Consider the following 24,710-nt stretch of genomic DNA (forward strand, 5'->3'; position numbering starts at 1 on the left):
AACGGACCCCCAGCCACTCCAATGTCATTCGTTTTCGATGGTCGTTTGACAATCCAGTGATTTTTCCATGCCACCATTGGTGACCAGTGTGATAAGGCCATAACTGAGCATTTTCTGAGCATAAGCGGTGGATTAGTTTGTGTATTAAAATATTTCATACAATAGCGATGAGGTGCCGGCTATGTTTATGCCTTGTGGACAAACAATGTGGTTATGCGTCTCTAGTTGACCAAGCTTTCAGCAACATGGTCAAACAAGTTATGAATTTTGTGGTAATAATTCTGATTAATTTGTCAAATGCCTTGTTATATTTATCGAATCACGCTGTTCAATCGTTTTTTCAGATATCGACAGCACAGAGTATCGCTGAACAGCAATATAGTTTGCCCGTTTTGGTTTGCCTGCAGTGTTCGAAAACTGTAAGAGATTTTTACAGTTTTTGTAAATTGGTTGAAGCTAATCAGATAACACAAAGATCGGAATACGCGAATCGGAACAATGCTATGTCCATCGATGAACTTCTGGAATGCATCAAGCCCGATCCTGAATTGGAAGATGGCAAGCTTAATGATGTTGTGCAAGATTCCCTTGTCATGTCCGCTTCAGAAGAAGATCCGGAAAACGATGGTGAAATTTTCTCTACTGCTACGGAAAACGTGATGGACAAGGGAATAACAGTATCAAAAGAAATCCTGTCAATCTGCGTTGATAAAGGAGACGTCATTAAAAGCATTGCAAGCATGGAAAGACGCATAAGTATTATGACGAAGAAACTTGATACGGCTTTACAGAAGCTGCCTATACCAGGAAACGTGAAGGATCGACGCGTTTCTTTCGAGTTCAGTCCAATTACTAATGAGGTGGAACTTGCTTCCTTAAATGAGCATTTGGGTCAAAAAGAGTACTTTCAAACTTTTCTAGACTGGCTAAATTGTGAAGTATCAATGGCACGTACCGGCGACCATCGCATGCACGAGGCATTAGATCTAATTTTTAGCAGGCCTTTTTTTGCCGAATGCAGTTGGACAGGTAAATCGGTACCTGGAAAAATGAAGTTAGCGTTGATAAACTACAAACAGGTGATAAACATATTTAGAATAATAGGTTCTACTAGAGGGTCAAAAGTAAGTGACCTAGCACTACTGTGTTTTTTCCAAAGAAAGTTAAAATACGCTAAAAGAAGGGCCCATTCCCCTGTTCGGAGATCCACATGTCGTCCAACGCGGATAAAATATCCAGTTTCATGAATCTCCGCAATCCTAGCGTTACTTTAAAAAAAGCTAATAACCGTCATTAAATATTCGTTTCGAATATTTTTTTGTTTTTAATAATTAAAACCCGTATCTTCAACATAGTGTGAAATAGATTGATGATGCATGATGTAGCTTGATCCTTGATAGCGAAACCTCCTGTCTCCACTAAGAACCGTTGCAGCGTAGTTAAAGATGGTTAAAGAAAAATAAACAAACTGAAAACTAGTTTCATGTAAACATATTTCATTTGGGTTAAGCTACAAGCTATTCGATGAAATGGTCGTGAGTTGTGAGTTCCCAATCTGCAAGGTCTGGCTTAAAAGACCGATTGACTCAATTTACAATACAGGGTTGAGGAGTTTGAATGGTTTTTACTGCACTTGGCTTCTGCTTGTGTCCGTGTAGTTACATACTGTCAAGCGGGATTTAAGTGCATTTCGTGTAAATTTCAATCTGGTTTAGGAGGTTCTTATTTTTCTTCCTTGCATTGTATTTCTGTCAAAGCGAAACAGGCACGATGAGAATCGTAAATATTTGGTTGTTTATTTCATGCAGCTGACTATCGTAGCATCACATATCAGTGTATTTTAAAGCATCCAATGAGCAAAGAGGGTGAAAAAATTAATCACAGTGAAGAAAACAACAACTTGCAAGAAGGTTCGGCAACAGCAGACGACACAGCTGAGGCAGAGGTAATGTTCGTATCATCGTTCGGAAGATTAACTCAACGCAGTGATCCCGCTTTCATCTTCAGCCATAATTGTTTGTATAACAATCTGTGTTTTTTTTTTGTTTAACATCAAGGGAATCTTCGAAAGATCGAAAGAAGAGGTTTGAGCCAGTGGTTGGGGCATGGCTCATTGAAGAGCATTGACGCCCAAAGCCGCCTGGCTCTCGCAAAGCTCTTGCGCTAGAAAGCTCCTGTCTGAACGCATCAGCTGGCACCTACAGGACAACCTACCTCCGGTTAGCGGCCCGACGTCGAGGCCTCCGAGACGGCCGCTTCCTTCGCCGCCGTCAGAGGACTGCGGCTAGTCTCGTCGACTGTCACCTCCCGTACAGCGTCACAGCTCCTACTTCTGGAACGGCTGGTGGTGCAGTAGCCCGCCTCCTTGTTCCTCGGTTGCCTGCTGCTTCGGCTACGGTCCTCGGGATCGGCGCGAGGCTGTGTGCTGTGCAATGGTGCTGTGTTCACAACAACTCAACAACAACACATTCCGTCAACTCTTTCCGTCGTGAGGACGATTTGCCCAACAATGCGCAAAATCCACCCCAGCAGGAGGATGTTGCGAACGGACTCAACCAACTGTGTCATGCGCAGGGGAATCAAATGAAACACTTGATGTGGAACATCTTGATACAAAAGATTTGCATGAGGGCTGACCGCTAAGCAAAGGAATCATCTTCGACGTGTCGACCGCAAGACCACCTGATAATTGGTGTTATCGCGTTCTTAGCGGAGGATATATCGAACGATGTCGATGCGTGACTGCCGATATGAATGTTGAATAATTTGCCCACCTCGATTGCTCGAAATGTAACAATTGTGTTTCTTGTTTTACTAGATTGAAAATAAATAAAAAATCCGCAAAATCTTTTCTCAAAGCGGCTGTTGGAAAGTATTGGAATTAGCCTCATTTTGTCATTATCATTTTTATGCGAAGAATCATTAAACACCGTTCTTACGGTTTAAAACGATACATTTGTTGTTTTGTAGTTGTGTGAGTGTTTAGAATATGTATTTAAAAAAGACATAACCGGAAAAAAATTGTAATAAAATGTTCTACGTATTGCACTTGCTCCATTTATATATGGCAACTGACTAAAAAGAATTGTCCAATCGAATGGTCTAGTGGTTAGGAGCGCTGAACACGAAATATGCAGTTGATGGTTTGATACACATGCAGGTATGTAATAAAAATCTACTAATACATATATGAAAATCTACATGCTTTCAGAAAAGGAAACTCTACAACAACACGTAGCAAGCAGAGCAATGACGAAGGACAGAGACGTGGGTGTTCGAAAAAAGGAGGGACAATTTTTTTTTTCGAATTTTCGAAATCCCCACTTTTTGATATATGCGGTCTTTTAACCGTGTTATTTAGACGTCTTTTAACGGTCTTTTAATCTATTAAAAGACCACTAAAAGACGTCTTTTAAAGTGACGTTTGCAGCTTGGGTTGCGACTAGAATGAGACCACAACACCGTCGCTGTCAGCTGGACCAGCAGTCAATGTGACAGTGGCCGCGGCCCATGCAGCAGCGATGGGGCTTAAGCAACCCGTAAGCTGGCCGTAAACGTTGCGAACTTGTTCGCGCGAACAATTTGACAACCAGGCATTGCCTATGTTAAGGAAAGGAAAGGAAGATATAAGAGGATATCTTCCCTTCCTTTCCTTAACATAGCCAATGCCTGGTTGTCAAATTGTTCGCACGAACAAGTTCGCAACGTTTACGGCCAGCTGTAGACGATGCGAACTTGTACGCGCGAACAATTTGACAACCTGGCATTGCCTATGTTAAGGAAAGGAAAGGAAGATTTTCTCTTATATCTTCCTTTCCTTTCCTTAACATAGGCAATGCCTGGTTGTCAAATTGTTCGCACGTACAAGTTCGCAACGTCTACGGGTTGCTTTAGATCACGAAGGGGAAAAAAGGGTTGCGCGAGCCACCATAAGGCCTCTTCGCGATACGTTAGCGTGATTAACTACAGCAAGGTGGGTCCTAAGGGAGGTGAGCTCAAAGGCCTGGTTGTGGCAGCCATTTTGAAATCAATTTTTGACAATCGTTCCTGGTTTTGTTTACCAACAAAAGGATTACGACGCGTTAGCAAGCTGCTGGTTCCAGTTGATACGGTTACCGGAAGACTCTGCCCTCTCTAGTAAATGAGGTTGGACGAGATGGGTAAAGCGGTTAGGTCGTCCAAAGGCACATATGTTAACACTTTGTTGCTACAATGCTACATGAAACGTGTTTGTTAAAACGACAATATCTTCATTATATCGCATTTTTTCCCATTCCATGAGTTATTGTTTGAGTTATTTTTGCAAAAAACAGCTGAACAAGATAAATACGACATTCTTACGCTATCGGAAAGAACTTTGAAAACAACAACTGGCAAATTGTAAACATAAACAAAACCCGGAACGATTGTCAAATTTTTCCTTTATTTTTCTAAAAAAATCAAGGCGATTTGTTCGGGATGAACCCACCTGGATAGTAATCACTTTGAACTACAGTCTGTTCTCGAGTTACGCGGTTCTCGACTTACGCGGATTCGGAGATACGCGGTTTTCAAAATTTGACAGTGAAGGTGTGAAGGGTGAAATTTTTTGGAACGTCAAATTAACATAATTAATGAATTATTAAAATTATAAAAGCTACACAGTATTGTGGGAAACACCCTCAAGTATCTTCACTGAAAATTTCAAATCGATTCGACGTCTAGATGAAAAGTTATTAAGTCTTAAGTACAGGAAAACGGAGTCTCCCATCAAGGTGTATAAATATAGAAGGTGACTTTATGTCGCTTTGGAAGGGGTGCCATATTTGAGAAGAGTTATGTCAAAAGCCCAATCCTTTTCCGATACCCCCCCTCAAAACCCATATGAATACCCCAGAAGTGTTATGTCAAGTCATGAAATGTCATTTTACACTGGACGACTTCACCTTCTAATTTATACACCTTGGTCTCCCATACAAAATGTATGGACTACCCGGGTAGTCCGGTTGAACGTCTACGCCCGGGGGACGCTCCGTGAATTTTCTCACTATAGCGTTCATCATGAACACAATCGGTCCCCTAGACGTCGTCTTGACGTGATGTATTCGCGCTGAGTTGACCATAGTTCACTCGCTGGACATAAAATGAATCTACAAAAATTCATCTTTTAAATGGCATAAAGTAGGGTGTGTGCGTTCGCACACTTCTCTGTGTTCTTCTCCTTCGGTGTTGACTCCGCCTCGCGGTGGTGGCCGCCGAACCTCCTCATGTGTTCTGCTCGGCTGGTAGTTCGGTGTTTTGGCGGTCGTTGCTTTTGGAAGCCTGAGGGAGAGAAGTGTATATATTTATCTTTATTTATAAAGTTTTATACTTACCATTTGGTTTCACCAGTCCGAAACCTTTGGTGTGTTGGGCTATTAATGTACCCGTGATGCACCAAGTCCGTTGCTACCCTACCCGTTCATACTGAGTTTTGTTTTACATCGGATGGACTCTAATCGCTACGCTGCATACGTGGTGCTATTTTTAGAAGCGTATTTGGAAGTAGGGTCACAAACCCCAGCGAGCTGATTCTTGTTTTGATCCGGCATTTTCGGAGCGAACACACACAGTCGGCTAAAGCGGTGCATACAAACTCAATCGCACGCGCTCAGCGATAAGCTCTCTGTTCATATCGTTTAGCTACATCTTAGCGTGGCGTCTTTCATTATCTTATTGTTATACAAAGATGTTTTGTTGGACAAAGTTGTTTCTCTTGAGAATATCTTTCGCTTGAAATGTCGTTTGTGGAAATCCGCCTAACAGTTGAAAAGTTGCAGATTGCTAAATAATTCAATTTTGTCAATATTTTTGTTCTTTGTCCGATTTTTACAAACGACATTTCAAATGAAAGATATACTCAAGAGAAACAACTTTGTCAAAGAAAACATCTTTCAATCATTTGTAGTTTTGCAGAAACCGCACGACAAAGTTATGATTTATTGCCTTTCAAGGTCAGCTGCTCCTGTTCCATTGTACTGTTCGCTACGCGGCAAGGCGTAGACGAAACATAAACAACCAGCATGTGCAAATGATGTGCGAAGGTGCTGGACAAGCTTTGCTCTACTTGGTCGTCCGAATCCAGGCGTAGCAGTAGTGGGCACGCTTTGCCCTACGCCGTCGTCCGGATCCGACCGTAACCCAGCCAGCTAATTGGCCAATCAATCACGCCGTGGGACGGCGTGGGCTCATGAACGTCGGTCGGCGCATGCGCCGAATTAACCGCTCCGCACCATGAACACTTGTCTGGACAAAATTATAAAACTCAATTCCTTATTCGCGTTTGACAAAACATGTTTGCTTGTTATACAGAAAGAGATATACAAATATGCCTTTTTAGTTGGGCACAAATGTGTCACTACAGAATGTTTAACTTTGATTAAAATGCGGAACATTTTATTTCAATTGTTATTCGCGGCACATTGCATTCTGTCCGTCATGGTGCCCAAAGTGCGGTTCGGCGCATGCGTGGTCCGGCGTGGGTCCATGAACGTTCGTCGGCGCATGATCATGATGAATATATTCATCTGCCGGTGCGTTCATCATTCTTACCCCGCACCCGCCTGTGAGAGGACCTTCTGCTTTCCTTTCCCCCCTCTGTCCACAGTTTAGTGAACTTCTCACGCGGCGAGTCGACCGGCCGTTTTTTTCATATGGAGTTGAGAAGAGAAAATGAACTTCTCAGAGCCGGAGTGTCGCTTGGGCGTATGTAGGTTTGGTTGAACGGGTGACGGTTAATGAACAAAGAAATTTTTTGAATATTCTATGATACATGTACACAAGAGCTCGATCTCTTAACTCCTAGTATAAACTATGTGTCAAGCAATATTCGAGATACGCGGAAATTCGAGATACGCGGATTTCTCTGGTCCCCATTATCCGCGTAACTCGGGAACAGACTGTAGTCGGAAATAAACACTAATTTCTTTCTTTACCGAAAAGCTCCGACAAATCTTATTTTTTTCAAAATCACTGCTAACAAGGGACATATGGCCTTAGTTGCCGCTCCTTAACCCCTTGGAGCTCTACGATGGACGGCTGGTGAACATATGACTTACATAGTCAGTCCCAAAGGACGTACCCCTACATAGGAGTTCGGACAGAGTCGGTACGCCTCTGAATACGTGAAAGAGTGCCTTTGAATACGTGAACTATAGTGTTCCAATTAACGTAGGAGGATATACCCCGACTCGCATAACAGAGGAAGAAGAAGGATCAACTGATGCACCGCGGTGCAAACAGTCCGCTCAAATGCCTTCACTTCATTTAACCTCGAGGAATCTGTTTGAGTTCGTGATAGCTGACATAAAATTAGGGTATCTCTAGAAAAAACTGACCAATTTTTGTGTCATACAACTCTCGTTCAAAACGTTACCAGACAGACAGATGTGTTTTTTCTGTCCCTTTATGAAAATGCATGGTACAATTTGATCGCAATACTGGATTGCTTAAGTCAATTTGCTCTCGTCTCGACCTGATAATACTATATACTTTGATAAAGGTGCATTTCATATCCGATAAACAAACTGATTTGTACGGTGTGTAGAAAGCAGCTCACCGCAGTTCAGTTCGTTGGATTGCAAGATTAACAAAAACAAAAATCTCGTTAGTTGAGGCTCGAGTCTTTCGTGTATTACTTTCTCGTAATGAGTACCATTAAATGTCGACTATGCCTCTGTTTAGTGGATAAACAAATAGGCTTTTCATGTTCACTCAAAGACGATACTTTCTGCACCATGCTGAAAACCGTATTCCCGTTTCCCGTAAGTACAAGGAAAGTAACTTTTTTCCCAGAAATCATGGATCTTAATTTTGTATATCTCCAGATATCATCGGTGCATACGGCCGCGAATAAAACCTATAATATGCCCGCTTCGGTGTGCCTCCTGTGTGCAACAACCGTCCGTAACTTCTTTGATTTCAGTCAAAAGGTTGCAGCTGTTCAGAAGCAACTGGAAAAGGAATGTTCCGGCAACGATGATAGTATGTCGATTTCTGAGCTTCTTCAACTCATTAAGACAGAGCCTGTGGAAGATGTTAGTGAACCGAACGCCAATGAATCGCTCGACATGTCTGTGGACATCCAACCCATTTCGATGCCAACAAATCAAAAGCAAAATAACGATCTATGGAATTTAAGCAGAAGTCAATCAGGTCAGAGCCATAATCGGACCAGTGATCGTACGGTTAAACCCATAACTTGCATTGATAAAAACGAGGTGGTGGAAAGCATTGTTGATGTAGAAAGGCGTGTGAACTATGTTGCAACACGACTGGAACAAGTTCTTCGAAACAGCTTAGACTCCAGGAATCGAATTGAGCTACAAAATTCTTTCGATTTCAACAAGATTACTAATAAGGAAGAGTGTACAGCTTTTAACGATAAATTAGCTGAAAAGGCATATATGGACAAAATATTAGATATGGTTGATTGCAGAATCAAATCGAATGATGGCAAACAACGTATGTATGTAGCTTTCGATTTATTCTTTTGCAAATCATTTGTACCTCAATGTAGTTGGACAGGCACCACTGCAAAAGGCGTACCAAGAAAGATTGCCTTCATATGCTTCCGTAATATTGTGCAGCTTTTCCAATTGATTGGCACCACAAACCAGGCAGTTATGTCCCAGGAAGAATTGTATAATTTTTTTAAGATAAAGCTTCGCAATGCAAAAGGAAGGATGCTGCGATTACAAGGGCTTCGTGATGCGTACTACTGTAGGCCATATAAGAGAAGTTCGGTGAAGCAAACGCATAATTCTAACGATGAAAGGCAAAATGCAGGTTGATTGACTCCCTAAATTTATTAAAAAAAAAAATTACATTTCATTTATCTGCCATGCGGGTCGCTGCTACGATCCCAGCGAACGGCGGTACACTGAATATCGAGCAGTTTTTTTGTCTTTTTCTTTCTGACCCCCCGATATCCGCTTAACGGGGGGTCGGATTACACGTAAACAACGTTGAGTCAGAGGTGACACGCACACCAAGCGCGCCAGAAAAAAAGAGAGCAAAAACATAGTTGGTCTCGTATTCCGCTCTCTACTTTGTCCAGCCCCACTCTTTCTCCCAGCTCGTCTTCAATTCTCACCAATCCGTCTTTTTATACTATTTAGTCGTCATGTTGTCTCGATAGGATAAGTCAGTGCTATAATTGCTCTGGGCTATTTGTCAGTTGCCGATGCCCGAGGTTTAACATCCAATATTAACCTACGAGGAATGGACATCGTTTTCCATGACGTTCCATTCTCTCTCCCATCACGGCGCACGACTTTGCTCCGCTCAGGTGTAAGCACGGATGGTTTCGCTTACAGCTGTTCGACGTTAATGATATGAATGGTGTATGTGTTCGATGCATGCATGGGGTATTGTTTTGATTGCGGAATGAAATGGCGTGAAGCTAATGGAATGAAATTGCATACATGAAACTAAGTTATTTCTTATGTTGTCGTTTAACTTCCTCTTCTACTTTGTTTTCCGTACTTTTCATTATAGAATTGAATAAATGAAAGAACAACATTAAAACAACAATTAAAAATAATGAATTGCTGTGGGCTGAAATACGGTAGTAATGCGTCTTCACATTAACGCAACCACCGCAACAATGTCGTTAATCGCTCAATGCACGTGTTAGCATGAGTAAAGGTCCATTGGATTTCGGTTCATGGAAATGAGCCAGAGCCTTTGCGTTAATTTTCGCCATTCACATTATTGAAACAAACAGAACCGTACAGCGATTGCTACTAATTTCAAACTTGATATTTGAAATCGAATTTAAATCTGGAGACCTCTACATAGCTCAGCAATCAGCTGTGCCAATAACATAGAAAACTCAGAGCACATGACAAACAAACATAGGTCCAATAAGAATGAAGGAGATAGCACATTTGAGGCATGCTCTTTTTGCACACAGCAGAAAGCATTGAAAGAGAATCCTAAACACGCATACAATGCATATGCCTTCCGCTTCACGCACACCATCAAACCGGTTTTTATTCCGCGTTAACCACAAATGCATGACCCAATGAGGAAGAAAGAGTCAGGGCATAGCATCAATAGCAGCTATCTTGTTCTTGTCCACACTAGAGGGTCGCGGAGGTGATATTCTCCCTACCCCTCGCCTGTAAAATTAACTGATTCGAGCAAAACCGTTCGCAGGGGATGCATCGATCTCCGTTATTCATGAGTTTGTTCGAATCGCAACGCTACGCAAAAGTTCTTGGCCATAGGCCATAGAGGTTTTTCAGTAGCAACTTACAATGCTTACTTTGATTTATTCTTACCAACTATCATTGAAACTACATCAAAGATTCGTTACGTGTGAACGCTAAAAGGTTCGGCGAACCTTTTTTTTGCATTCGTTTGTAATAGTGTGCGAAAGGTTCGTCTCGTGAAAAAATACGAAACCTTACGAGCTATACACACTTTGGGCGTAATCCAACCAAGCTGCATACAGAATATGCGGCATATCGACAACAACAGAGTCAATATAAACATTGTAGAATCGTAGAATCCACTTTTGAATGCAATATAAAAACAATGAAGTGCCGATTGTGTTTCTGTCTCGTAGACAAACAAATTGGCTACGCATCCCTGGTTGACCCGGCTTTCAACGACATGGTTGAATATGTGTTCAACTTTAAGGTTCGTAATTATGTGCAGTTTTCACAACTTTTCTTACTAGAGTTGTGGATTAAGTTTTGAATTTTTTTCAGATACTGAGAGAAAAATGCATCGACGGCAAGCCATATAGTTTACCCGTTTTAATCTGCCTCCAGTGTTCCAGAAGAGTACGAGAGTTTTATAATTTCGGTAAAATGGTAGAAACCAATCAGAAAAATCTCAGTTCTGAAAGGGCGAATCGAAACGATACTTCTTCGGTCGACGGACTTCTGCCATACATCACGCCGAATCATGGCCCGGAAGCTGACACAGCTAATGATAAGGTCGAAGAAACCCTTTTGATGTTCGCAGAAGTGGTAGATCGGGAATTTGAAATGTTCTCTGCATTGGAAGAGAAGGGCGTGTCGAAGAAAATCCCATCCATTTGCAACGATAAACAAGAAGTCTTGGTAGGCATGAGCAAAATGGAAAAATGCATAGGTGTTATTACGACTAAGCTTATATCGGCTTTGGATAAGTTCCCTAAACAACACAACACGCGGGCTAGGCGCACATCTTTCGAATTCAGCCAAATCACTGAAGAGGCACAACTTATCGTGTTAGATGAGCAGTTGAAAGAAAAAGAATACTTTGAAACCTTTCTGGATTGGATTAATAGCCATATCTCTTTGGAGGAAACTGGATTTCAACGTATGCATGAAGCAATAGATCTTATTTTTAGCAGACCGTTTTTTGCCGCATGTAATTGGACCGGTGTTTCTAAAACTAACAAGGTGGCGTTGGGTGGACATAAACAGGTGGTATTTCTATTCAGGACTATTGGTTCAACAAAAGATAACAAAATAAGTGATTTCGCACTTGCAAAGTTTTTTCAAACCAGATTTAAATACGCAGCTAATAGGGTTAACATTCAGGGTATTCGAAGAAGGGTGTGCCATCGATCCCGATTAAAACCATACTAAAAGATTATATTGGAGTTACAATACATGCTGTTCGACAACCATCAATATTACCCCGATACTTTCTGTAACTTTCATTACGTCTGTTTTTTTTTCACAAAAAATACAACTAAAATAAAAACGATCATACGTTTCGTTCTATTTGAGTAGTTTTGGGTTTGAAAATATCCATGTTTTTGTTACTGCCTCTTGTTGAAAGGTTAACTGAATTGTCACGGTTTTCGGTAAAGAATGTATTTTTAGTAGGCAGTTGCCCAACAATAGAATGGAACAGATTATTCAATGTAACTGGAACGTTCGATGACATGATGTTCGGAGACGCTTCATATGAACCCTATCTTTCGCATGATGAAGCTTTTTAATTAGAAAAACCTGCACGTTATGACGGTTGACACTGACCAAGTTTGTAGTGCCAATGCGCCTGAATACCTCCAGTACGCCGGAGAATTGACTGATTCCTATAACTTTTGCGCCACTTTTATTCCTGCCCGACCAATTACATTTACTAAAAAAAACCCGGTCAAAAATCAAATCTATCGCCTGATGCATGCGATTTAAACTATCAGCTGTGTCAATATTGCAAGCAAGATAGTCTACAACCTTTTCCATGTATTGTTTTTCCTCCAACTGTTTGTTAAAAGATGTGAGTTCTTCCTCCGAAGTTATGACTGCTAATTCGAACGATGGACGTCGCATCATCATCTTAATTGAGTTATATCGCGAATTTCCTACCGAGTTTAGCAGCCTATCTATTTTATCCCGCATCATGTTCATGCGTCTTTCAACTTTATAAATTTTCCTATCGACTTCTTTTTTGTCAACACAACCAGAGGGTAAATTGTCTCTATTGTCGTCTCGGCAGTTAGAGTTTAGCGAATAGGTGTCGTGTTCTTCATATGTCTCTGCCTCCTTTGACACACTATCACTTTCTGCTTCTATGTATGAAGACATCAGAAGCGCTTCATCATCATGATTTACATCGCTTGTATCGATATCATCATCTGGGCACGCTTTAACGTACTGAAGGAGCTCATCGATAGCTGGAACGTCAGTTCCCTTGGTGTTGTCTTCGTCTGCATTAGCACGGTAGAAAGAAGGATTATGACCAGTACCGCCTGTTGTTCCCCGAATAAAACTGCGTTCATGTGTTTCCATGGTTTCCCCATTATTTTCCGTTTCCATTGAGCCTTCATTGTTTTCTGTTGCATCAGGATCCATGTAGGAGGTGAGAGTTTTCCGTAAACGATGAATATCGCGTGTCACGATGCCAGCGTTTCCAACTGGCAAACTGTTGTTTTTACCCTTACAAACCAGCTGCAGTTTGTTTTGGCTAGCTTCCGTGAGCTTGGTGAAACTATAAAAGTTTCGAACGGTGGTTGAACATTGGAAACATACTAGTACAGGCAAGTTGAAGGTTTTACCGGCGGTAATGTTGACAAAGGGCAACTGAAATCACGGAAAGCTGTTGTTACAAAAGCTTTTGCAGAAATAACACGATTGGCGCTTACCGGGAACGAGAATACAGTTTTAAGCATTTCGTGGAAAAATTCGTCTTTTAGAGTAGCCGAGAATTCAGGTCGCTGCCCAACGAAGCACAAACACAAACGACACTTGGAGTTCATGCTTAGCAAAATCCGCTTAAAATTGGTCTCGAACACAGATTATTATCTTATACAGATAGAAAGATTATTTTGTGTATCCCGAGAACCAGTTATGAAGTGGAATGCAAGAAAAAACGACATCTATTGTTAGTAAACAGTCGACGATTGTCAGATCAATGTCATATTGTCATATCTACCTGGAGAGCAATGCGGCATCTTGCTTCGGCTGTTGTTTTCAAGAACAGTACCGCTACAAACAAACTTAGTCTTGTGTTGTTTTTAGTCACAATTTGTGTTAAATTGAATGTTCGACTTAAATGCATGCACGCAACTTGATTCAATAGTCCTACTGGTGTAAACCCTCGACGAAAAAGAAGAGGAAACAGAAGAGAACTTAAATGCATTGTACCTTTGGTGATAAATAGTATAGCAACATGAATTCAAAGTGTCGATTGTGTTTATGTTCTATAGGAAAACAAACTGAATATTCCTCTACTTTAACCGACCAAAGTTTTAGCGATATGATTAAAAAAGTTTTCCCCTTTCAGGTAAGTGTATAATATATTCGTTTTGTAATTGATTTTGCAACAACACCTTCCGATCCATTCTAGCTGCCGACTGTTCAAACTATGGCTGGTAAAAGCTACAACTTGCCGGTGCTAGTATGTTTCCAATGCTCCTACACTGTTCGAAATTTTTTTGGTTTCGTCAAGCTCACAGAAGCTAACCAGCAAAAAATGCAAACAGAGTGTATGGACAAGGATGCTAATGAGGCAATCATGGAACTTCTACAGTGTATGAAAGCGGATCCGGATGATGAAATGGAAACAAACGATTCGAATCGCCATGAAAACCCACTTTTGAAGATATCCACAAATGTTGCGGCTTCTAAAAGCACGAATCGCTTAAACGTGGACGAAATGAAAACACCAGTGAAACAAAATAATCATCCGCTTGTTTCTGCCAGCCTAGGAGCTCGCGTTAGATCTGGACAGCACCCCTCTGCCGAATGTTTAAATCAAGAAGTAGTTGTTAATTACATTAAAAAGATGGAAAAACGTGTAGCCCTGGTTTCAAACAAAATGGATATGCTCCTAAAGAGCATAACAAGTACACGCGGCGTTTCTAGGAAATCATCTGGCAATTCCACTATTTCCGAAGTTTTCGAATTCTCTCCGATAGTTGCAGAAGAAGAGCTGATGTCCTTTAACAAGCAGTTGGAGGAAAAGGAGTACTTCGAAAAGATGCTGGATTGGATAAATAACCGAGTGACAGCAATTGAAAGCAACAATCGCATGCATGAACTTATCGATTTAATTTTTACCAAACCTCTTTTTGCCAAATGTTCTTGGACAGGAAGGTGTAAAGGTGGAGGAAAAAAAATCGCATTCCACACAATCACTAACGTATTAGAGTTATTCAGGTGCGTTGGAAGCACAAACGTGTGCACAATAGGCATGACCTACGTTTCCCGCTTTATAAAGAAAAAGTTAATGCATGCAACAGAACGGGTTGTAGTATCGGGTTTGCGCAAAACATCTTGCCATGTAACTAGATTAGCTAAATCAGGGGATCTTCCCCTGTAGGGGTACGCGACAGCCGAGCGGTAGGGCCGGTTAGAAAATCGGCCCATGAGTGCCAGCGCACCTCGACCCGGACCCAGTACCCTTTCCTGTACGGAGAAGACTGACTATCCACGTACAACAGGGAAACAAGTCTCGTAAGCCCTTAACGGGCAGGCATGAGCAAGAGGTCGTTACGCCAAGAAGAAGAAAGCAGGGGGCAACAAAGCCCGGCGGGCCAACTGAACCTATACCTCGTTTACTTTGCGTTCAAAATAACTAGATTATAATGTTCAACTCCATTGCGAAACAAAACCTGACTAAAAATATTGAAAGCTTCTCGAAGCTGAGATCGATATTTTTAATACTGAGAGTACGCCAGTAAACTCGAGGTATTGTAATTTAATTTTAGTCTAGGTACAACCAACCAAAATTTATATGTTGAAATAGACCAAAATTCAACGAAAATGTTTCAAAAAGTGTAATTAAAAATTTCAAAAATTTTTCTTTATGTATGATTACTATTTAGAAAGTTGATACTCCATTCAAAAGGGTTTAATTCCACTTTGCAAACATTGAACCATCGTTTAAGGTATGCGACCCGAAATTTTCAGTTCTTTTGTCCATCTTCCCCTTTTTAGGAAATGTATGCTGACCCCTGATCTAGATAATATGACCATATTTCATTGAAACTTTGTCTTATACATTTTGAAAATGCATCTGATGACTGTTAAAATAATTAATAATAATATCGTTATTAATTAATAATGAATATCGTCTTTCTAAAGCTGCACTGTTTTCTTATGATATATTTTAGTAAACATAGAATTGTACACATCAATCAATGATCTATAAAAATAGAGATTATAATTTAATTTTCTTTCACACATTGGTTGAAGAACTAAGAACTAATATTTCCGTACTGGACGACATGTGGACTTACGGATGCCTTGCAATTTAAGCCTGTCCTTTGCTTTTCGCAGCTTACCTCGGAAGTAACTTCGAATCCTATCATCCGTAAGTTGCTGGCCCATATTTGAACCTATTGTTCTGAATATATTCAATACCTGTGTGAATTTGTACAATCCTACCTTCTGTATTCCAAGTGTTGATGTACCTGTCCAACTACAATTGGCAAAAAACGGCCTACTGAAAATAAGATCTAGCGCTTCATGCATCCGCTGCTCACCAGAGTGGGCTTTTGCGATACGCTTATTAAGCCATTCTAAGAAGGCGTGCAAGAATTCTTTTTTACTCAGCATGGTATTAAATTCGATAAGTTGTGCTTCAGTAGTAATTGGATTGAATTCAACGATATTTGGATGTATTGTCGGAGATGGACCTGGAGCCTGCTCACTCTCTGGGCTAGGCATCTTGCGTAAAACTGCATCAAGCTTAGTCTTTACACTATTTATGCGTTTTTCCATTTCCGTAATGCTATGCATGACTTCACCTTTGTCAACACACGTTGATGGCCTTTCTCTTGGTGCTGTGAATTCTCTTTGCATTCTTTGCCCTGTAGTGGGTGAGTATATTCCACCAGCTCTTTCCAAAGGATCTGCTTCAATGGACATCATGTGGGAATCATTCAAAATATCATTGCACGCCTCAGCTAGCTGGTCCGGATCCGGTTTGATGTAGTGCAGGAATTCGTCAATTGATGTGGTTTTGTTCAACCCCGTGCCTTCCGAGCGTAATTTTTCCTGATTAGCTTCTACCATTTTACTAAAGCTGTAAAAATCTTGCACTGTTTTACAACACTGGTTGCAAACCAAAACGGGCAAACTGTATTCTATGCTGGCAGTGCTATTTTCTGTAGGTAACTGGAAATAAAAATGTTTTAACAAATCTTCCATTTATAATCTGGTCAGCATAACTTACAGAAAAGTTCATAACACGTTTGACCATGTTGTGGAATGTCTGGTCAATCAGGGAGGCATAACCAATTTGTTTGTCCACAAAACATAAACACAGTCTGCACTTCATTGCCATTGCTTTGCACTTTAGCAAAGATAGTAAGAGCCTTTAACTTGAGGAATAACAAAACTTTCGTTGTTTGTTGTGTTTACGACGATGCATAATTCAAGGATTATAGCTCGCAAGGAGGGGTATTAAATTCAAGCAACTTGACATATCGTCGCTAAAAGAGGTCAAGGTTACTAGAACGAAGCAGTACTTCCCTGGTAGCAAAATCAGCAAGCTTTCTTGTTCTGTAAAATTGGCAATTGATACCAACAGAACGAGAAAGCATGATGATTTTGCAACCGGGGTTGTTGGTCTACCGAAATGCCATAAAAAACAACACGCATAAGTAACAAAAACATAGTTAAAAACTTGGCGGTAGACATTAATTTGTTTACAATATTAGGCTTGGCAAACATTTATAATTGAATGCAAATTTAAAATTTGCAATAAATGCGTTTGTTGTCCTGTCAGTGCTAAATCGTGAAACATCAATTTTGTTCCACAAGATTGTTCCTGTTTTGCTATATACTTTGACCAAATATGCAATCTAGTTGTTTACCTACGATCAAGCAAGTTTAGCCGTACAAGTTGCTAGATGTTAAAATAGACAAAAATCACAATTAAATTCAGTTCTGTAATAGTTCTCTAGATAGATTGTGTGCCAGTTTAGATTTCGCTATGAAAGACAGTCAACAAAAATGTCGCTTATGTTTGCAACGGTTTCGTAGGGGTAAAAAAATGTTCATTGGAGACGAAAAATTTCAACAAAAGCTTAAGATTGTATTTCAATTTGAGGTACCACCATACAATACCAACAACAAATTCTTAAACTGTGTTGTTAATTTATTGTTTTGTATTTCTCTTCTAGGTGCTACCTGATGGTACCTTGCCGAACGAAGTCTGTCGCAAATGTACGACAATCATAACAGAGTTTTTCAAGTACAGTGACAAAGTTCAATCTAATCAAGAAAGGCTTTTATCCGAAAGAGCCTTGAATTTCAATGGGCATCATAGTTTTGAGTCACTATCAGTAGCAGAGCTTGCGCTGGATACTAATGAACACCATGAACTTAAGCAAGAACTCTTAGTCATAAAGCAAGAACCGCACTGTGAGGAAATCGAAGGGAAGCATAGTTTAACGTCCACGCCAGTTGAGCAACAGGCGAATATTTTTACCGAATATCCTGCTGTTGATAACACTTCTCCATCGTCAGATGCACCAGATGATCAGACGGCTCAGTGCTTTGAAGATGAAGGAGAAACTCCAAATTTAAACTCCGAAGTTGAAAAGCCTGCCCCAACTAAGGAGGCTACGTCGGAAGCGGATATTCGATTGCTCGATTCGTTCCATCTGGGCTGCGAGCTTTGCACCTTTCTGCCACAAAGGTTTCGCGATCTTTACATTCATTATCGGAAGGAGCATAACATTGCCGGCTACGTACGATGCTGTGGTAGAAGGTTCCGCCGACGTTCCCTCGCATTAGAGCACGTCGATGCGCATAAAGGACTGATCCGGTGTGAAGTATGTAATAAAACCTACACAACTTACTTTGCACTTAAAATGCATACCCTAAACCGCCACGGGGACCCGGAAGCCAAGAAGTACAAATGTGGGCAGTGTAAGCAATCATTTCTACAGCTAAGCGTATATAATTCCCACAAAAAATCACACACAAAAGTGCGCTGTAAGATCTGTGAAAAAACTCTCGCTAGCATAAACTCTTTGAAGGTGCATATGGAAACTAAGCATGGTAACCAACCCAAACTCATATGTCCAACTTGTGGTATAGAGCTTTGCACGAAATATGCAATGGATAGACACATCAACAGTCATATGGGCATTGAAACTATCGAGCGGTTGCAGTGTAACCTATGTCTAAAATGGTTCAACGGGAAGCCGAACCTAAAAACACATATTCGCCGAATGCATGAAGAAACGGATGTTTCACAGTGCGAAATTTGTCAGCACGTGAGTCCAAACAATTACTCTCTGAGAAATCATATCAATCGAGTTCATAGAACAGGTAAACGGTTTGATTGTGAGTATTGTGGAAAGCAGCTGAAGACAAAGTTAAATCTTCGTGAACATGTGGCAACCCATACCGGAACACCGCTCTATGTCTGTGAAATATGCAACGCCACTTTCAAATCGAGTGCGAATCGATACTCGCACATCAAAGCTAGGCATCCGGTCGAATGGAAGGCCCAAAAGGAGCTCAAAGCTCTGCAGAAGGCGGGAAAAACTGCAGAAACTCTATGAACCCGATTGTACTACAGTCGACTCTCGATGATTCGAAGTTGGAGGGACCCAGAAAAAAGTTCGATTTATCGAGAGTTCGAATTATCAAGAATGGTAGGAAACAAGCAGCTACGTTTGCTGAGTTATGAACTGGAAATAAGTATGCGTGTATTGATTTACGCTATGCCTTTATCCTCCGTTTACGCTAACTGTTTTTTCTTCACTTTTCTTTGTGCATCTTCCTACAAAGCAGTTGTGCCCCAAATATGTCCGTCCACCCGTCTACACCATGTAGTCTAATTCGGACGAAAATCTTCGTCCCCGTTCAACAGAGTGTTACAGGGCACCCGCAATGTGACGCGTTCTATTACGTTTCAACTTGCTCAGAACTTCGAATTGTTGCGAGTTGAGTGGATACAGCTTCGAATTATCGCGTGAAGAGAGCAACCTAGCTTCGAATTTTACTTCGCTTTATCGAGTGTACCAAATCGTATTGTTTTTATTCGAAATAGTGAGAGTTTTCCATGGGACAACTGATATACAGTTGGTCCCCGCAGTACGCGAATGTTTGGGACCGAACGCAATAGCGTATATCGAATTTTCGCGTATTGCGGATTTCCTCTGCCATATCGTTTATACCTCATATTGAAGAGTTGACACTGAGAGAGAAGCGCTTATTTAACATATCTTTTATCCAAATCACTAGCAAGTGTTCCATTTCTTACATTGCATAATTATATCTCTGTTAAAAAGTGCATATTAAAAACTTCATTCTACCAAAATAAAGTAAAATTGACTAGTCAGAACTAAAGCAACGCTATGAACTGTCAGTTGTAAAAAATCGCGTATTGCGAATTCGCGTATATCGAGTATAGCGTACTGCGGGGACCAACTGTACTTCGAATTATCGAGAGTTTCGAATTATCGAACGTTTGAATTATCGAGAGTCGACTGTATATGCTTTCTCCCGTGTTATGGCGTTGAAGCTTGACTTGAATAGAAATAAATTTATATCTTGTCCCTTATTCACGTTGAACGGCATATCTACCGGGATTCAGGCAAATACCAGTGTTCGGCAAGTTGACATCATTTACACCAACCGTTAGAATGCACATGACTTCGACTCACCATTTGGTTATTGTTGAGATTAGCAAGGTTTTTCTTTATTTCTGCATGGGACTAAAATGGTGCGAAATAAATACAATGGAAACTAGATGAATAAGTGTCACTTAATGAATGCAAATAGTGTAAGCGACCGCAAATCCATGTGTAGCAACACATCCCAACGAGAAATTTTGGCGTCATTTTGATGTAAAAGAATTCTCTTGAGACCTGATCGCTCTTCTTTTCAGAAGTGTTTTACACCTTCTTTTGCAGCAGATTTCCTATGCAATTTTGGATGTAAAACACTTCTGAAAAGAAGGGTAAAACAATTCTCTTGATACTTGCGGGACACCGCAAAAGAGAACTGTTTTGACAACGTGACTGTGCAACGTGTTTATAACACCTATTTCTGGCTATACGCGTAAAAAACGTATACCCATTCGTAGTAGATTATATGATTATACCAAAAATACACTCGGCAAGGTTCTTTTAGGTAGGCATGGATACCTTTGGTAAGTAAGTGCAGCAGGGTTCTCCTTGGGATAGTTTTTTTTTACACATTTTAAATTCATGTATGAGGATCAAGAGATTCAATGTAACTCGGGGTCCACACTGCAGCGCGACGTCGCGTTTCAAAAGTAGCCCAGTTTCGGCAGAACAATCGCGCAAGCCAAGCGCGACAGAGGTAGGGGAGTATGTGGAAATATGTATCACATTGGGGCGCAAACTCGGCTAAATTTTTTTTGTTGAATTTTGAGGTAGTAATGCATGATATTTGTTTAACTACGTATTTTATGCACCCTGAGTGAGTTTGGCGCTTCTACATTGGAAATTCACTGAGAAAACCACCTAAAACAACCATCGACGATATTTTGCCCCACCGTAGGAGGTATATATTTCTCCGTCATCTCCTACTTGTTGAGTGCAGTTTGTTTACGTTTCGGCACCCGAAAAAACTTTGGTAAAAATATCAATTAAAACGGAGTTTCATAACTGAATTATGGCCTTATCACACTGGTCACCAATGGTGGCATGGAAAAAGCACTGGATTGTCAAACGACCATCGAAAACGAATGACATTGGAGTGGCTGGGGGTCCGTTGGTGAATGAGCTTACCCATATCACCGAGCTGTCATTGTGTGGAGTTTGCTGTATCTGGCATGTTAAGCTTGATTTGAAAGTGATTCATGCTTATTAATTTTATTAATAATCAGTTATAAGCATAATAAGATTATAAAATTTCGGTATTTTAATCTTAAACTGCCAAAAACCGCATGAACCGAAAGTGGATTATATAAACTCCCACTCCCAGGTGGCCTGCCTTATCACACTACCAAGAGGCACCATTATGTCAAACTGGATGCCAAAACCAAATTTTGACAGTTCGGTGGGTTTGCAAAGCCACCATTGGTGACCAGTGTGATAAGGCCATTACATTTGTGAAGGCTAGAAATAAGTAGTACAACGAAAAATCCGATGTTTCGTGGAGAATATTGCTCGTTTTGTTTGCGTTTGTGTTTCGGTTTGTTTACGTTTTGTCCAGCTGTCGGCTAGTTTTCGTTTCGAATTGACATTTGACAAGAGCTAGCGCGACGTCGCGTTTTTCGCTGTTTCTACACTAGCGCGATTTGTGCGACATTTTTTTTGTATAGAGTTCGGCCGCCTGTCAGGCGACGTCGCGTTTTGTGACGCGACGTCGCGCTGTAGTGTGGACCACGAGTAATATTTTTAGTAAACATATTTAAAGATCCGTGCGTTGTACCATAAAGAGTTATGGGTATAATCCCAAATGAAGCCCCCCCGTCGCCGCATCGTCGTCATTTTTTCCACATGTGCGCCTGAAAGTATGCAATAGGTGGCACATAAATTCAGTTTGAATATTTGAACAGTTGAATTTCCGTTAGAAACTGTAATGACTTGAACTAATCGGTAAAACTGAGCAAGATGGAGATCATACACCAATGAGTTGGACTGAAGAAATGAGTTTGAAACGGCGGCGCGCCCGCAGCGAGCGCAGCGAGCGGACTGCGCTAGGTCTACCGAAAAAGGGAGTTTGTTATAAATTTGTGAAATAAGGGGGGCCCGTGGGCCCCCCTCATACCGCACCCCTAGGTTGATGGCGTAGCCGAATTTTGATACACTCATGTAAGTAATGCATGAGGGAGTTTATGTTGTACATCCTTTCCAGTATAATCATCATCTTTAATTTAACGAGAATTCAATTCAAACGGTTCACACAACGGCACGTTTCACCAATTGCATACCTTTACGGTGCATCCGCTCACAAATGGTGTAGCCACAACAGCGATTTCGGCTGGGGGGGCTTCATTTGGGATTTTACCGAGTTATGAGTTCTTTGCAATGCAAACATTTTCTTTCAACTGTTTTTGCTTTCCACTAGTCTAAAACGGGTTCAAATAGTATTTTGATGCCGAATCAATCACGGCTGCAGATTTTACCTCCATATTCGCTACGCACATCGCTCCATGAGTTAAATATAGCTTACGTAAAAGTAAAATGTGGCTGTTCCTTTGATTAACTTAGAATTAGAAATAATGATCGAGTGCATGTTGTTGGCGTTAATTGCGCAATGTGTGTTCAACACTGTATTATTTTGACGGCATTTTTGACATCCTTTATGTCCTACGCTTCTTCTGTATACAAGCATTGCGTTGTCAACAAGCCTCCAAAACAGAACAACCACCTATTTTATAAAAGGAGAAATAAAATGAGTGAAAAGTGTCGTCTTTGCTTACAAAGCTCGAATTCTGTATTCGCTACATCGATTCACGACGGACAGTTTCGTGCCAAATTGGAATACGTTTTTCAGTTTCCGGTAAGCGGTAAGATATCTCAAGTTCGCAGTTTGAAACAGTTAAACTTGCTTCGCAGATTGCTCCAGATGAAACATTACCGAAACAGGTCTGCCAGCAGTGTCTTTCGGCGGTTTCGGATTTTCACGATTACAGCCAACAAGTGCTCGCAAACCAGGAACAGCTTGCTGTACAGTCAAAAGAGAAGGGTAGGAGGTACGATGCGGTAAAAACGGAACCTACATACGAACCTTCGTACCAGCGCTCCAACGTACGTGACACAATAGATTCGCAAAGTGGTATTCTGATTAAACATGAACCAGTTGAGAAAGGTAAAAACCACTGCGACGACCTTGATGGAAGTGAACCCTTTGAGATGGTTAAGATTGAGGTTCCCAACGATGATGAGTTTTACGACGACGAAATAGAAGCTTCGTTTGAAACAGACACTCCAGCGAAAGTGAAACGGAAATCAGCTAGAAAAGCTAAACCGGTACTACAAGATGAAGTGGACAGCGAGGAACTGAGCTCCGATGACGGTGATAAAGATGAGGATTTCATACCGAAAGTGGAATCGCTTGACGGTAAGGTTACAAAACGTCGTCGAAAGATACTAAAAGGTGGTAAACATGCAAAAAAAGATGGAGAAGGTACGGCAAAAGACGAAGATCAGAGCGAAAAGTCGGACGGCGAAGACTTGGAGAAGCAGACCGAAGATAACAGGCGTATAATGGAATTTTTCAAGTTTGAATGTGAACTCTGCTCGAAGACACTAGAGAACTTGGCTTGCCTGCAAGTTCACTATAGGCGACACCACGGCACGAAGGGCTACATCCGTTGCTGTGACAAAGTGTTTTATCGTCGTTTTCAGCTGCTTGATCACATTGCGGCGCACGAGGGAACGATCAAGTGTGCAATCTGCCAGAAAAGCTACAAAAGCAGTCGGTATCTTGGATTGCACATGATGAAAAGTCACAGTCGCGAAGAGGACCGTCCGTTCAAATGTGACAAATGCCACCAATCGTTCCACAAAGAGCATCTCCTCAAGGCCCATCAAGCGAATCATCTATCAGAAAAGTGTCCAATTTGTGAGAAGGTCGTATCATCCAAGTACGCCCTCAAGACACACGTTTCGCGCATGCATGGAAGCGATCGAAACCAAATATGCGACGTATGTGGTAAAGAGTTTCGCACGAAACCAGCCATGGAGCGGCACATTAACGAACATCTGGGGGTCGACGTTGTGCAGAAAGTCCAGTGCCATGTGTGCCAGCGATGGTTTCACGGGAAGTATAATCTCAGGAAGCACATACGATTCATGCATACTGAAGACGGACAGGTGTTTCGATGTGACATTTGTCAGCACGAAAGCCCCAACAGCCGTGCCCTGTTGGATCACAAGAAACGGGTGCACGTGGAGGAACGGTTCGAGTGCGAGTTCTGTGGCAAACGATTCAAGCGCAAACTTTACCTACGGGAACATATTGCTTCTCATACCGGCAAACCGTTGTACTCGTGCGAGGTGTGCGGTGCTACATTCAACTCGAACGCGAATTGTTATAACCACCGGAAAAGTAAACACCCCGTTGAATGGGAAGCCCGGAAGCAAGCGTATCTGGATGCGCAACGAAAATCTCCAAGTAGTGATAAGAAACCCAACTCTCTGTAGGCGATAAGAAATAACTGTTTCGTACAATAAATATAAAAAACATGATTGTATTTTTTTGTTATTTTATTTTAAATTAAATTATACATAAACAATTGTGCATTATATTTCTATTTAGGAGATTTTAGTTTAATTTGTTTGTTAATATGTTGTTGTT

The 24,710-nt window shown here is 41.1% G+C and overlaps 8 protein-coding genes across 9 annotated transcripts in view; 5 read left to right on the top strand and 3 right to left on the bottom strand.

Annotated features, from left to right (window-relative positions):
• Positions 1-24,710, bottom strand: part of LOC131262128 (uncharacterized) — a 207,733-nt gene that overhangs the window by 4,386 nt on the left and 178,637 nt on the right. The gene's annotated exons all lie outside the window — the stretch shown is intronic.
• Positions 125-1,478, top strand: LOC131262133 (uncharacterized). The gene is made up of 2 exons (XM_058264059.1): positions 125-272; positions 345-1,478. The coding sequence occupies exons 1-2, from the start codon at positions 168-170 to the stop codon at positions 1,245-1,247; spliced, it is 1,008 nt and encodes a 335-aa protein (XP_058120042.1). The 5' UTR covers positions 125-167; the 3' UTR covers positions 1,248-1,478.
• LOC131262119 (uncharacterized) lies at positions 7,564-11,662 on the top strand. 2 transcript variants are annotated; one of them, XM_058264043.1, is made up of 4 exons: positions 7,564-7,781; positions 7,845-8,001; positions 10,592-10,665; positions 10,737-11,662. In XM_058264043.1, the coding sequence occupies exons 1-4, from the start codon at positions 7,665-7,667 to the stop codon at positions 11,604-11,606; spliced, it is 1,218 nt and encodes a 405-aa protein (XP_058120026.1). In that variant the 5' UTR covers positions 7,564-7,664; the 3' UTR covers positions 11,607-11,662. The 2 variants fall into 2 exon arrangements, with proteins under 2 accessions (XP_058120026.1, XP_058120027.1); XM_058264044.1 differs by lacking the exons at positions 10,592-10,665; positions 10,737-11,662 and having other exon boundaries at positions 7,574-7,781; positions 7,845-9,001.
• On the bottom strand, positions 11,735-13,285 carry LOC131262118 (uncharacterized). Its single transcript, XM_058264041.1, has 2 exons — positions 13,112-13,285; positions 11,735-13,049 (listed from the first exon to the last, which is right to left on the bottom strand). Exons 1-2 carry the CDS (start codon positions 13,223-13,225, stop codon positions 11,883-11,885), a joined length of 1,281 nt encoding a protein of 426 aa, XP_058120024.1. The 5' UTR covers positions 13,226-13,285; the 3' UTR covers positions 11,735-11,882.
• On the top strand, positions 13,455-15,554 carry LOC131262124 (uncharacterized). Its single transcript, XM_058264048.1, has 2 exons — positions 13,455-13,752; positions 13,816-15,554. Exons 1-2 carry the CDS (start codon positions 13,639-13,641, stop codon positions 14,788-14,790), a joined length of 1,089 nt encoding a protein of 362 aa, XP_058120031.1. The 5' UTR covers positions 13,455-13,638; the 3' UTR covers positions 14,791-15,554.
• LOC131262132 (uncharacterized) lies at positions 15,547-16,793 on the bottom strand. Its single transcript, XM_058264058.1, has 2 exons — positions 16,648-16,793; positions 15,547-16,589 (listed from the first exon to the last, which is right to left on the bottom strand). Exons 1-2 carry the CDS (start codon positions 16,756-16,758, stop codon positions 15,675-15,677), a joined length of 1,026 nt encoding a protein of 341 aa, XP_058120041.1. The 5' UTR covers positions 16,759-16,793; the 3' UTR covers positions 15,547-15,674.
• On the top strand, positions 17,297-19,466 carry LOC131262116 (transcription factor grauzone-like). The gene is made up of 2 exons (XM_058264039.1): positions 17,297-17,526; positions 17,600-19,466. The coding sequence occupies exons 1-2, from the start codon at positions 17,410-17,412 to the stop codon at positions 18,989-18,991; spliced, it is 1,509 nt and encodes a 502-aa protein (XP_058120022.1). The 5' UTR covers positions 17,297-17,409; the 3' UTR covers positions 18,992-19,466.
• On the top strand, positions 22,625-24,591 carry LOC131262114 (zinc finger protein 454-like). Its single transcript, XM_058264036.1, has 2 exons — positions 22,625-22,910; positions 22,967-24,591. The coding sequence occupies exons 1-2, from the start codon at positions 22,665-22,667 to the stop codon at positions 24,554-24,556; spliced, it is 1,836 nt and encodes a 611-aa protein (XP_058120019.1). The 5' UTR covers positions 22,625-22,664; the 3' UTR covers positions 24,557-24,591.

The sequence above is a fragment of the Anopheles coustani genome, chromosome 2 (genome assembly GCF_943734705.1).
Source record: "Anopheles coustani chromosome 2, idAnoCousDA_361_x.2, whole genome shotgun sequence".
In the NCBI taxonomy this organism is placed as follows: Eukaryota; Metazoa; Arthropoda; class Insecta; order Diptera; family Culicidae; genus Anopheles; species Anopheles coustani.

Bases quoted from the DNA above. Each gene is read 5' to 3' on its own strand.
- LOC131262133 (XM_058264059.1), top strand. From the start codon at position 168: ATGAGGTGCCGGCTATGTTTATGCCTTGTGGACAAACAATGTGGTTAT. The intron at 273-344 runs GTAATAATTCTG...TCGTTTTTTCAG, and splicing joins AACAAGTTATGAATTTTGTG to ATATCGACAGCACAGAGTAT.
- LOC131262119 (XM_058264043.1), top strand. From the start codon at position 7,665: ATGAGTACCATTAAATGTCGACTATGCCTCTGTTTAGTGGATAAACAA. The intron at 8,002-10,591 runs GTATGTCGATTT...TCTGTCTCGTAG, and splicing joins ATGTTCCGGCAACGATGATA to ACAAACAAATTGGCTACGCA. The intron at 10,666-10,736 runs GTTCGTAATTAT...AATTTTTTTCAG, and splicing joins AATATGTGTTCAACTTTAAG to ATACTGAGAGAAAAATGCAT.
- LOC131262118 (XM_058264041.1), bottom strand. From the start codon at position 13,225: ATGAACTCCAAGTGTCGTTTGTGTTTGTGCTTCGTTGGGCAGCGACCT. The intron at 13,050-13,111 runs GTAAGCGCCAAT...CCGTGATTTCAG, and splicing joins AAACTGTATTCTCGTTCCCG to TTGCCCTTTGTCAACATTAC.
- LOC131262124 (XM_058264048.1), top strand. From the start codon at position 13,639: ATGAATTCAAAGTGTCGATTGTGTTTATGTTCTATAGGAAAACAAACT. The intron at 13,753-13,815 runs GTAAGTGTATAA...GATCCATTCTAG, and splicing joins AAAAAGTTTTCCCCTTTCAG to CTGCCGACTGTTCAAACTAT.
- LOC131262132 (XM_058264058.1), bottom strand. From the start codon at position 16,758: ATGGCAATGAAGTGCAGACTGTGTTTATGTTTTGTGGACAAACAAATT. The intron at 16,590-16,647 runs GTAAGTTATGCT...TTTTATTTCCAG, and splicing joins AACGTGTTATGAACTTTTCT to TTACCTACAGAAAATAGCAC.
- LOC131262116 (XM_058264039.1), top strand. From the start codon at position 17,410: ATGAAAGACAGTCAACAAAAATGTCGCTTATGTTTGCAACGGTTTCGT. The intron at 17,527-17,599 runs GTACCACCATAC...TTTCTCTTCTAG, and splicing joins AGATTGTATTTCAATTTGAG to GTGCTACCTGATGGTACCTT.
- LOC131262114 (XM_058264036.1), top strand. From the start codon at position 22,665: ATGTGTGTTCAACACTGTATTATTTTGACGGCATTTTTGACATCCTTT. The intron at 22,911-22,966 runs GTAAGCGGTAAG...CTTGCTTCGCAG, and splicing joins AATACGTTTTTCAGTTTCCG to ATTGCTCCAGATGAAACATT.